This window comes from Mya arenaria, chromosome 3 (genome assembly GCF_026914265.1).
Source record: "Mya arenaria isolate MELC-2E11 chromosome 3, ASM2691426v1".
Classification (NCBI taxonomy): domain Eukaryota; kingdom Metazoa; phylum Mollusca; class Bivalvia; order Myida; family Myidae; genus Mya; species Mya arenaria.
The window spans coordinates 8,989,687-9,003,270 of NC_069124.1; the positions used below are offsets into that span (position 1 = coordinate 8,989,687).

At 33.8% G+C, this 13,584-nt stretch overlaps 1 protein-coding gene across 3 annotated transcripts in view; it reads right to left on the reverse strand.

Moving 5' to 3' along the window:
• The window catches only part of LOC128227647 (sister chromatid cohesion protein PDS5 homolog A-like), a 28,551-nt gene extending 16,594 nt beyond the window's left edge, over positions 1-11,957 (reverse strand). For 2 of the 3 annotated variants that reach the window (XM_052938381.1, XM_052938379.1), the window contains exons 1-12: positions 11,887-11,957; positions 10,010-10,154; positions 9,609-9,803; positions 8,434-8,520; positions 8,136-8,233; positions 7,162-7,288; positions 6,493-6,573; positions 6,045-6,185; positions 5,044-5,159; positions 4,127-4,221; positions 3,610-3,755; positions 3,022-3,173 (exon numbers count right to left, since the gene is read on the reverse strand). In XM_052938381.1, coding sequence (XP_052794341.1) covers positions 3,022-3,173; positions 3,610-3,755; positions 4,127-4,221; positions 5,044-5,159; positions 6,045-6,185; positions 6,493-6,573; positions 7,162-7,288; positions 8,136-8,233; positions 8,434-8,520; positions 9,609-9,803; positions 10,010-10,120 — 1,349 coding nt within the window. In that variant the 5' untranslated portion in view covers positions 10,121-10,154; positions 11,887-11,957. Of the gene's footprint in view, positions 1-3,021; positions 3,174-3,609; positions 3,756-4,126; positions 4,222-5,043; positions 5,160-6,044; positions 6,186-6,492; positions 6,574-7,161; positions 7,289-8,135; positions 8,234-8,433; positions 8,521-9,608; positions 9,804-10,009; positions 10,155-11,831 lie in introns of all 3 variants that reach the window. The other variant, XM_052938380.1, reaches the window with a different exon arrangement.
• Between the last annotated feature and the right edge of the window lie 1,627 nt (positions 11,958-13,584).

A 13,584-nucleotide genomic window follows, 5' to 3' on the forward strand; every position in this document is an offset into this window, starting at 1 on the left:
ATTAACTGCGTATGAGACAATTTTAAAAGGTACTAAAGCATAAAATGTAAATACAAGTCCATTCATTTATTAAGAACTGTATAATGTGTATTAATTATAATGTATAGATATACATTTTCTAGAATATAAATGCATGTATTGTTGAACATGTTTGTCTGTATGACAGATGTCGAAAAAAAGTGCCTCAGATTTGTCAATTTTTCATATTTACCAATTTCACATTTGTGCTATAATGCTATTCTTATATTTGATAGAATATTAAAATTCCAAATATTGTCAGAAGCTGTTTTTGTCACTTCAATGATCTCCGAAGAACACCTGACCCGTGTTCACAAAGCTTTTCCATTCTCAACTGAATTAAGAGTATGAAACTTAATTTCTTATTTAAATCTCAAAAATATGTTTAGTACTAAATTTAAGACACTAACTATTTGAAAGTGATAATTAGGTACTGGTTATCTGACTTATTTGGAGTTTAAACCTGAGGTTTGGTAACACTGATATCAAAATTTCATACTCAAACTCAATTGAGATCCATAAATGTTTTGTGAACACATGCCAGTTTTTTCTCAAAAAATGTTCATGGAATGGTATGACCTGCTGTGATATGACAGAATATAGTAATACTATATCACTTCAAGTTCTCACAGAAGACTACAAAGTGAAAATGGTGTTTTTATATTTATAATTCAAAACATGAAATTCATAACAAATCAATGGAATTTAATATATTTAACAACATTTTGCAAATTTAAGTAAAAAAGAGACCAGAGACATATGTTGAACAAATAGTTAAACAATGGCAAGGTTGCCAGATGCAACGAAATTCCCAAGCTAAAGTTCAGTTACACCCGTGGCAAAATGTTTTGTTTTTGAATGAGTACATGGGCGGCAATGAAAACAGAGAGCATATAAACTCCTATAAAACATAGGGACTATACCAAGCCTTAGAATTATTTCATGTAAAAATGAAATCACAAACTATAAAATCAAGAATTAAGCAATACAGTACAATCTTGAACGGAATCGAACCATATGCCTTAGACTATATAAACATGAAATATCAATGAAAAAAAAAACAGAAGTTAACATCTATGTTGTCTGATCTGGAACTTCACTGTTTGCTTCTTCAATGCCAGGTCAGAAATAATCTAATGAATCTGAAACAGAACAGTGTAGATCCAGTGTAGATCCAAGATCTATATAGCGGAATATGACAGTGACAAAAAGACAAATACAAGTTTAGTTGATAAGACACAGTAATTCATTGCAGGTGATATCTTAAAAACATGGCCATTATTTTGAAATTTGAACGAAAAATATATGGTTTGCCAAAATACAAACACTATACCTTCAACATCAAAGTTTGTTGCACCAGACATTTCTGTAGAGCATTTTATCGTCACGCTCGATTTACCAACGTTCGTATCATGGTAGATATGCCAAACATCTTCAATATTTTTATTGTTTGGCAGGCTTACTAAAATATTTTTATCGGTTTTATTTTGGGAGCAACGTTTCAATTTCAGTCCCAACACTGACGAACTCGACATGGGTGTCGCCATTTTAATAGACTGCTTATCAAATTACCGAATTCGAAATGAGACCAAAGATAAGAAAATTAACGGAAAGAAAGTACCGAAAAGTACTAAATATGCGCGCAGTTAACTTTTACACCAATAAAAAGTATAGGGTCGGCGCGGAAATAAGAGGGTCGGTCGGGCGACCGGAAACAGACCTATTTTTTTTTTTGGCCTAAGTGGGTCAAAATTCAAGGTCATCGTGACTTAAAGCTGAAAATCAGTTTCCAATAATTGAAGAACAGTATGGCCCAGGTTGGTAATGACCAGCATATGATCCTATTGTTTTTGAGGTTAGTGGATCAAAGGTCAGGGTAATGTTGACTTAGCTGAAAATCTGTTTCCAGTCAGTAATTGAAAAACTCTTCAGCCCAGAGACAAGTTGAAACCCACCTGCAACTTGCTGTGACTCTTCATTACCATGTACAGTAAAACTGTGATCATTCGAGCAGGTGATCATTCAACTAGCAATTGTTCAATGTCGAGTATTAAATGTAAATGAGTAATATGAAAAAAAACCTTCTATAATGGTCCAACATCAAAATATGTTTGTGGCACTTTGCTTTGAAATATGGCAAATGAGAACGAACTTACAAATTGTCAAACACCTGAGCATTGTCATATTCATATGTTGCTTGTTTGAATGTGCTTTTAATTAAATCAATTTTGCTATTTATTCACTATTTTATTTAACTTTTACATTTTCATATTCAATATACGACATCCTTTGATCCACAGTGTGGGTTATTTGAAACATCAGATCACTTGAGGTTTGAGCTCAGGCCCCAGCATCCTCATATGATCGCAGTTTTACTGCACATACTTTGCTCTTTAAAAATGTTTCCGGTTAATATTTCCACTTCATGGGAATGTAGGTCAGGTCATCATCATTTGTCCCGTTCCAGTGACAGCTCTTGTTTTATGCTCATATCAAAGTTTACATGTGCCAAAAAGATTCACTTCATACTGTCCAGGTAATAACGATAGAATAAGCAGATTGAAACCTTAATTGTTCTGGGTAAATTTTACAGTTAAATGAACAAGCATTTCAGTTTCCTGCGAATGAGGAAATTATAAAATATAAGTTTCTTTTCCCTTTCAAAAGACCTAAATAAGCTGAAATATCAATTGCAATAAATCATGACAGATAATATTTCATACTGATCTCTGAATGTGATTTTAAAAAAAATCAATGATTTCTGGATTCATTTATCCCCAAAATTTTACATCACATTATATATAAGGATGTTGAATGAACCAGAACAGGTAAAAATACTTAAATAATTTATTTATTTATTTATAAATCTTTTTTTTTTTACTTTTGATTAAGAATTTTTTCTGAAGAAAAATCACATTGCCTTGGGAATGGGTCAAATAGTCGGACCCGTGGGTACTATAGAAAAAGCCCTGTCTACTACCTGTATATAAGCTTCCCCATTACCTGTCATCTGGGTTTTGCTGGTAGTAGGCATGGAATACCTTGTCCCTAACCCAGACAACCTTGTTGACTTCGGCCTGTGGGGCAGTCTCACTGGCCATAACTGCCTTGTATAGATAGCCCAACCCCAGCAAGGCAGATTGGCGGATCTTAAACTGTAGAAATAACGTACAAAAGTGATTTAAAACACTTTCTTTAAACCTTCTCTTCTTAGGATGTAGGAAAGTCTCACATGCCATGCTCTGTCAAGGTACCTATGGCAGGACATAGTGGCGTATCTTGTAACATTCAGTTATCTTATAATTTGCAATATATGAAGCAGAAGTTTTATAACTTATTTCACCTCAGGGATGACCTGTGATTTACTTGATTAACATACATACATGTGCATGTATCGGACCTATTGCAATACTTTATACTCACGCAAACATGTACATGTAACAGAAGCAGTAATAATGAATATTATTGTATGACTTACAGTTGCATAGATGTACATCCACGTAAAAGTGGAGCTGTTTCTTAACTGTTTTGATGCATTTATGTAAATCTTAACAGTAAAAAGAGAACTGAATTCATAATAGTTAAATTAACCTTCTTATCCCTGGTCCTCTCTTTGATGATATCCAGCATCTCCGGTGTGGTAGCATCAAAGTTTTCCTTGGAGATCTTCACCAAGGCGGTCACCACCTCCTGCCGGACTGTTTCTTCTGCATCATGCTGGCGAATCTTTACTTGCTCTTGAGGAAATAATTCAAAATTCAGAGATTCTGACATCAGAGACATAGGGGCCATTTTGCCAACAAGAGCATGGCAAAACGTCGTGTAAGATCAGGAAATTCAGTTGCAAACTAAGCAAGTGTATTAGATTCTACCTTAAAAATTGGAATGGACCTAGAGTAACCTTTCCCTCCAACCTATTTGTATCATGATATATCATATTACGTCCAGAAACTTATGATTTGAACAAAACAACATACAGCATGTACAAAATTAAAACAAAGCACAAGCTTCTTGTGATGGATGCTTATAATTATATAATTTGAATAAGAGATAAAAGTTTATAACCAACTTTCCTCCTAAAAATACTGACTCAATAAAGATGGCTTACCAATGACATCTTTGACAAGTTCTGGATGATTCATGACAAAGTTGAGTGTTGACTGCACACAAATGGTCCTCACTGTGATACTGATGTCATTAAATCTAAAACATAGACATGCTACTTTAAAACTTTTTTTCTAATGTGATAGTGAAATCCTTAAGTCTGAAATAAAGGCAAGGTATGTTTTATCTTGAGTCTCATGTCATTATGATGTCATAAAATCTCAAATATATGCAAGGCACCATTTCAATAATCATGTGAAACTGAAGTCAATGAATCTGAAACAAAGGCAAGCTTTAAAGCAGATATTCATGTGATACGGATGTATTTGAATCTGAAATTTTGGCATGGTACTTTAAAGCTGGATTCTCATGTGATGCACTTAAAAATTCTCTTCAACTTTCAGAATTGAATGTTTCAGTAATGTGGTAATCCGAGTATGAAAACATGTCAGTGCACTGATCAAATGTTTTCATACACAGTTGAACTGCAATACTAAAAACATGCAAGGTTTCTAAATACAATCAACATTGGCAAAGTAAGCCTCCCAAGGAAATTGAACGTAGTATAAATTCAGCTATTTAAAACAAGGCATCAATGATGTCACTTGTTTTATCGACCTCTTATATTTTACAATGATTAAACATCATTTGACTATTAATGTTTTCGTAGCATCAGCGAAATTTCATAAGATGTTATATGAAATATTAAAGTTATTAAAAGGATATGCGTTTTGCCAAGGAAGTAAATATAACAGTGTCAGTCATGTAGTACCAAGAAAATAATGCAATTTAATTTGAAGCTCTTTCTTACTGGAAAGAGTTGATCAAATGTCATCACAATAATTCGGGTAAAATTGAAACAGTAATGACAATACATTTAAAATGTGTAAATATTAGGGTATAATGAACATATATAAATACCTGCCAAGGAAGCAGTTCCACAGTGGTTTGTTTTGCTCAGCCAGGGTTGACTCTGGGTCTGAGAACATCTTGGATAGGATCTTTGTTACAGACTTTCGCTCTGTCTCCTCATTACTCTGATATAACGAACAAAAATAGATTAAATCCATGAGTCACCTCCAGCGAGTCCTTTACTCATTGTTTTACCTGAGGACCCATTATTTTCAAAAATTTGTATCAGCATTGTTTTTATAACTTTTCAGATGTTGATTTAGGCACAAGACCCATTTTTGTACCATTCCCTGAGATGAACTCTTAGAAAAATCTCAAAAAAGGTATCTTTGCATCATAACTGAAAACTATGTATGCACTTTTAATCAGACCTGATAAAAACAATTGTCATGATCTTGCAAGATTAAAGGGGCGGTCTCACAGATGATAAAATAGAGAAAAAAAGAAAATTGTCGAAAAATGACATAAACTTATACACTTGGCATCGATGTGTACAATGCATTGAAACTTACTAACTGAAGTACCACATAGTTTACAATTTATTTAAGTTTAGCAGTTATTTCGTATTTTTCCATTAAAAAAGATTACTGGGTATGTCTACCAGGTAGAATTCATTCCTTATGCAAGATTGGCTTGTCGGTGTTATCACGTGATATTACCGAGGTAGGTACATAGCTTAATTATGTCACCTGTTCGAAATAGTCTTAATAGCTCAGTGAAGAAGACACTGGAATTCAATTTTGGAGATGCGGGTTCGAACCCAGTCTCCGACACATTTTTTTTACATTTTGGTACTTTTTTTACAATTATGGTATCAAAGCATAACACATTCTATTAGATAATTGTCCTGAGATTCGTTACAGAAAAAAACTTTTTTTGGTGCCAATCTGTGACACAGTCCCTTTAAGATCATACCAACATTTCTTCAGTGGGTGAATAATTTGTTCATTCATTTCAACCTGTCTTTGCAATTTGCATTCAGAAGACTTCTTATTAAAACAAGGCCATACCTTGAGTTTGAACTCCAGCTGTGGTAGAACCGCCAGAAGTACGGAAGGACAGAGTGCGTTCAGCTCGTAAATCAGATCATACAGATGTTCAGATAGCTCACTCTCTGATGTCTTTCCTAGCATCAGGGCATTGTTGAAGAACTGTAATGAGTCATAAAGTTCATGTACATATACATGTATTAACTTTTTTTAAACAGAACATTGTATAAACAGATTACAGAGGCATAGCCTGATCATTGGCTGACAATGATTAATGCCAAAATGTTAAAAGACTTGAACAGTATAACAACACATCAGGTGATTAAAACAAAAACAAAATCAAATTTTAATTGAACCATGCAAGCTGCATATTTAAAATATTCCCAAAATGCTCGTAAACTTAACTTTTAGACACATATATTGCAATTTGCAGACTGAAGCATAGGTAATAGGAATGATTGCTACTTACTGCTTGAACATAAGGCTCTATGGAATCTCCAGTCCGCACAAGTAGTTCCTTGGCCAGATTGAAAGCCTGTCTGTTCTGACTCTGTCAAAATAATGAATCACAGGCTTATTAACAAGAACAATGTGAGGTAAACTCCGATGCTCATCTGTTATTTCTGTGTCGGAAAGAGGTCAATACCATAAAAAGTTTCATCAGAGGTAAGATTTTGTAAACAGAGGTACTGTTACATAACAATATATCATGTTAGTGATTCTAAGACCACCTTGTAGTGAACTGGCTAAACAAGATAACCATTTTGGCATTTGAAAATGAACAAGCAGTTGGCTACATGCATTTCTTAACCAGGAAATTCTCCAAAAGGCATCAAATTAGAAGGAGAGTTTCTATTTGTCTTCATTACAACAATACTTCTTACAAATGAAACGACACTAATATCAGATCAAGACAGCCCTTGTTCATTACCAGCAATGTTTAATAAAACAATATTTTGAATCAAAGTCTGAAAGAATTTGTTGAACCAGGGCTGCCATGTCATGTTACTCTTTTAGAACTCTAACCTAACATCGTTCACGATCTGATTGTGAAGTTCAAATATTTTGGCAAAAGCCAATTATAATTAATTCACTAATTAATAAGTTCACACCTAGACTTCTCCTAGTTCATACCAACCTTGTGTGGCTCGACAATGTTGATGAGGAGAATATCAAGCAACTCCTGTGACACGACATCTGCCTCTGTCAGCAGGGGACACATCATGTCTATCATGAAGTTCTTCACTTTACCAGTGTGCTTTTCACTGTAATGGAGTATAAATGAATTGAACTCATTTGACTACCTTATTATTAAAGCAACTGTGCACCAGATGATCAATTTGCAAGAAAAAAAGAAAATTGTCGAAAACTGTCATAAACTTGGTATTAATGTGTACAATGCATTGAAACTTTTACAATTTATTTAAGTTTAGCAGTTATTTTGTATTTTTCCATTAAAAAAGATTACTGGGTATGTCTACCTAACAAGTTCATTCCTTATGCGTGATTGCTAGTCGGTGTTATCACATGATATTACCGAGTAAGGTGTATAGCTAAATTATGTCACCCGATTAGAGGAAGCCGTCCTAGCTCAGTGGAACGACACTGGACTGCAATTTTGGCGACACGGGTTCGAACCCAGTCTCGCAACACACTTTTTTTTTACATTTTGGTACTTTTTTTTTACAATTATGATATCAAAGTGTAACACATTCTATTAAATAATTGTCCTGAGATTCGTTACAGAAAAAAACTTTTTTGGTGCCAGTCTGGTGTACAGTCCCTTAAATATAGCATATTTAAAGTTTTCAAGTTTTTGCACTAATATCAAAATGACATATGTACAAAAGCAATAAAACATTATGTTCATACTTAAACTAGATTCTTTAATAAGTAAACAGTTACATTTGGCAGCATTTAACTATCAAATAGGCAATATACTTTTTATCATAAGAGGAATCACAAATGACAATGTTGACAGAAGCATTCCAACGTTATTTTTGTACATGTATCTGAACTTGATTATTTAAAAAACAGACAGCTCCAAATGACAGCAATTTTACAACCAAATGGCAATATATTATTTGTCTTTAGAATAACAAAAAAACTCACTTGATGATGGAAAACATCAGTTTGAAGAGACTGCAGAAAATCTCTTGGTTGTCATCCAGGTCAATACAGATGTTGAAGGACTTCACCCAGGCAAGGTTCTGAAAACAAAAGAAATCTTAGCAAATGGGATAAATACCTGAGAAATATGTGCCTACAATTATTGATTTCCACATTTACTTGAGAGATCAGAGATTTAAAGTCATTAGTGACTGCCTGTCTCTTACATAGTACATACATTAGTATCAAACCGTCTTTACATATACACATTACATTTAAATCATGCGTAAAATGTACAAACCTCTAACAAGTAGAAGTATCTCTTAAATGTAGGAGAATTGGGATCTTCAAGTCCACGCAACTGCTTTATTAGAAACATGAAGATGTCCTGAAATGTTAAAATGCCATTAGATTAAATTCTAACAGATGAACAAAATATAAATTTATGTAAAGAATAGACTGAAGCTGCAGATAAAAATTATCGCTTTATATAATTCTAATAAAACTTTTTTTAAATGAAATATTACATGTTTTCTGAATTTCTCATCTTTTTTAATTTCACTTAGACTTTAGCTGTGAAAATATCAGAAGAAATAATCTATCTTCATACTTTTAAATACAAATGAAAAAGCAAAGTATTTGAAAACACATTGGACAGTCAGACAATGACAGTTTATAACTACTGTCCGCTGTAAATGCACAGTATGCGGACAGAGTAGTCTGTTTTCACATTGTAAACGGCAGTGGTCGAAATTAGCACAAGCCCGCAAGCCCTGCACTGGCAAAATGTCATCCCATTTTGCTCAAATTCTTAATTTTATATAGCAGGGCTTGTTTAAAAAATTGCCAAGCAAGAGTATATGAATTCAGACTTGTTCATCCGAAAGTCTAATTGACTGAAACGGTTATTAAATGAAGGTTGAAACCTGTGCAAACAAACTATTGTCGATCAGAATGCTTGAAAACAAGTGTGTAGATGAAAAAATTCGATAAAACAGGCAGATCTTAGTCAACTGCGACACCGTTATTCAATGAAAAACAAGAAAGGCTATAGGCGACAATGACGCTATAATTTGATTGAGCAACATACATGATAAGGCACAAGATACACAAAATGCAAGCGAGCACAGCATATCATGCTTCTATGTAATTTCAATGCAATTTAGACTTTTTTATGGAGAAATTGTGAAAATCACTCGCTAAATTAATCACTGTATCAGTCTGTATGTATACTCAAGGTGATCTGCATTGCACCATTGATGGTTTGGGATATTTAAAACATAATTTTGCAGAGGGCACATGAGTTATTGGTGACAAAAATATGACGCAGAAACCAAAAAATCTTTTTTGCAGACTACCCTAATTTTGAATTGTTCAGTGTAAAATGTCCTTCGGAAGTCTCATAAAAGTCAACAAAATTTCCAGCACAACCAAAGATTTTTTCATACACTGAACACTCGGTAGCAAAAACAAAACCTTTATGCGTGAAGCATCTCCATAAGGAGCTTCCGGAGCAAAAATCCTGAAAACATCGGCTAGACAGCAGGCCACTAGGAGGCGAACATCTTTGTTTGTGTGTTCCAGGAAGAAATCTGTGGCCAGATGAATAGCAAGACCTGAATACTGCTCATTCTCATCTTGCCCCATATCTTGGAATGCTCTGGCAATAAGCTGAAAGCCGATGGTTGAATGTTCAATATCCAGATAGATTCGGTACCAAAAAACCTTTTATACCTGCATACAATTTTATTTATTGTTTTGTAAATCTTTATGAGATTGTAAATTTTCAAAACATCACTTATATAGTAAAAAGATAAAATGGTGCCAGTTAAGTGAAGACTTAATCATTCATCATAATTACTGCTTTGTTTTAATACCTTGAGTCTCCGAACCAGCTCATCTTTTCCCAGATCTTCTGTCACTTCCTTACATGTGGGAGGATAAATGACCTTCACAGCCTTACCCCCTGAGATGACATTCTGACTCATCTTGTGTTGATTTGGTGCTTATGACATGAAATCCCTGAAACAGCAAAAACAAAAGATTAACACAAACCAAACATTTTAAAGTTGACGGTCTGATTCAAGTAGAATTCTGACTGGTTCTTACACAAACACACATTACACTCCTACTCCCATTCACTTTTTAATCTGATCTAGGCACTCTTGCCTTTAACCAGACACCAGTAAAGTTATACCTGGAGGTAAAGTGCACCTGAACCCACAAGCTCTTTAACACTAGCACCTATAACCGTGCCACTGGTTCTTACCCACTCACTATATAAATAGATGCCAGGAGTTTTTTTTAAGTTATGGTTATGACAGACTCATGGCATCAATACACCTCGTCATTCATGCAATGGCGCAAAAAAGTTCAACGATTAAATGCACCGCTGTTGTAAATGATTTTTATAATATTTTATGCTATATGTAAGTTTAAATCAGACACTGTATTCCCTATGGCAGGAAAAACCATACACAATAGAATAAAATCAGGCATGAGTAGATGGATACCATGTTTTAAAAACACATCATATTTCTGTTTGCCCTTTTTAGCCAATCCAAGCCAGGCACACAGTTTTAAGTTAAGGTTCTTATTTGAGAAGAATCATTATCTAAAGTAAATTGCTATAACCATGCACAGTTTCAAAATAAAAAGGTGTAATTTCAGTGTCAATGCTGATTCAAATGTCACAATATCTTGCAGTGATCAACAGGTCTTTTGACAGGTGCATGGCATAATTTTAAAGCTGATGCAATTTGGGAGAGGTGAACTGGAAGTTGGTTAGAATTCATGAATTAAATTCTTTGTAAAAAAGACACCATAGTCGCTTTGCTGCCCTCGGCTTCACGAAGAAACTACTTCATATACCTATATATACAAAAAAACTGAATTATTGGCTGGTTTTATATGTTTAAGCACAAAAATATTGACTCATTGTTTGGTCTAAAATGGTGCATTGATGTCATTAATTAACAATAATCTGGTCACTAATATTTTCCATAACAAAAAGGACAATCATACCCAAAACATACCCAAAATCAGAGATGTAACATTTGATAAATGTTTTCCTCTACAAATTTTGCAACCCAAGAAAACTGACATATACCACATGTATCTTTAATAAGCTCATCACGTTTACAATGATAAACCACACTTGACACTTCTTTTGCAAACCATGGACAAATCGTGATAATAATTAACCCAATCAGAGGTATTTTTCAAAGTAAGGTGGATATGTTTATTTCTGTATAATAACATACAAAAATAACATGTAAATAATTTTGGCTCGCCGCTGAAAAATAAGAACATTATTATATAAATTAATCATTCCTGTTTGTAAAACTAAAAGGGAATTAATTCTAAAATCATTACATATCTTTTAGCATGGGATTTACTATTAATAAAGACGATGCGTCACAGAGTAAACAAGAAGTTTCTCTGAGCGCCCATGAAATAATGTGGATACCAAGTACTGATAAATAACAACAAAAACACAACCATGGCATGTTATTCCACACTGAATATTTGGAAAATTTTACTAGTGAACTGTAGCAACAAAACGCTGAAAAGGCCGGTGTCCATCCGAAATAGTTTTAAGAAATGACAGAATATTGTTTTGACGGACGAACATAAACAAGTGATTTTTTCTCATATTTTACTGTTGTCTCAATTTTTAGTTAGGAAAAAACAACTCACGATGATCTATTGTCAGTTTTTGCTTATTGGCTCAATGCATAATTGCTTGAAATACCTTAGTTTCTTATAGTTTTGTTATTTCTCACACAGGAAACGGCGCGAACCGACATTGTCTATCGAACTAAATACTCTTTGTTAAATGGCTTTTCATTGGTTGATTTTACAGATCGCGTCAGATGAACGCGAATTTATTTATCGTTCTCGGTATATTTTAAAGACAAAACGGTGCGATGACACGTATGGCCAAAAGAAACCGTATGAAATAAAAAAAAATATTATTTCTCACGGACCTATAAACCATGATAATATGTCTGTAATAAAAATGAATACAATGAAGTGATTTCACTGGCTGACACATGGTTTCACTGTTCTGTATCATGATATCTCGATGCCTTCAAAAAAGGGATACATTTCAATTTCATATAACTTATTGACATCCGGATCGATCGACCTATTTGTTGAAGAGACCGATTACCCTTTGTTTCGGTACCTCATTTTAATGGTATAGTTAAAATTGATATCCGGAACCTAATTATGGTAAGCATTGCCGTCGTCGGGTCAACGTCGGCCCAACAGCCCGAAAACGTTGTTTTCTCGATGTCATTTGAATGCGCTTGCCGTACGACTTTAATTTTTCAAATATATTTTATGTGTTAAGTCAAGCACCGCGTCTTGCATAGTATACGGTGAAACGGGCGTCAAACCGTTATCAATTGACATAGAGACTAGAGTGATTTCATATTGGACAAAACTTGTATCACCAATGTACCCACAATTAGCAACAACCATGTATACGATAATGTTAAGTAATTATATTTGTGATGTAAACATACGTAGAACTACTTTTTTATGGATTTCTTTTGTCAAAAAAATATTGATAAAATGTGGTCTTAATAATATATGGGATTCACATATATTTCCAAATCATAAATGATTGACTTGCAATGTTAAACAAAAACTCATAGATTTGTTTTTAAATGAATGGTATAGCATTGTTAACACTTCCAGTAAATGCAACAACTATAAATTGTTTAAGAACGAGTTCGGAATTGAGAACTATCCTAAAACTTCACCTTACAAATTGTTAAAGTTTATGATAAAATTTCGAACCAGAAACCATCGTCTTCCTATTGAGACAGGAAGCTGGATTGGACTTGATATGTCATCAAGGAAGTGTCCTTTGTGTCAAGCAAACAGTAGCATTGGAGACGAATATCATTATCTACTTGAATGTAAAGCTTTAACCAATAGCAGAAAGCGATTTATTGATAAAAAATAATATATCAATCCGAATGTCATCAAATTTAAATCTCTAATGTGTATGTGTAACACTCAAATGTCGAAATACAAAAAGTTGTGTAAATTTGTGAAGGAAATAGTTAAACTGTTCTAAATGTTAATATATTTGTACTGTACAATAACACATGTATCCGATACTCTGTAACTCTCGACATATTCATATACAGCATTGTATAACATATGTCTCTCCCGTTTTATTTGCTTTGTACCTTTGAATATGGAATGTTAACTTTTTACAACAGCCTCGTTGTTATTATGTATTTCTTTTTCACATGCTCATGCTGTCATGTTACATGAACTGAGTTGTTTGAAAATAAAACTTGGAAACTTGGAAACGACACTAATCCTCCAACGGCAACGCATTGGGCTGACTTTAGTCCAAACACAAACTGTTGAAATATGTTAAAATAACTTTAATATTTGTTGAACGTTTCTTTCGTCTTTTTAATGTTCT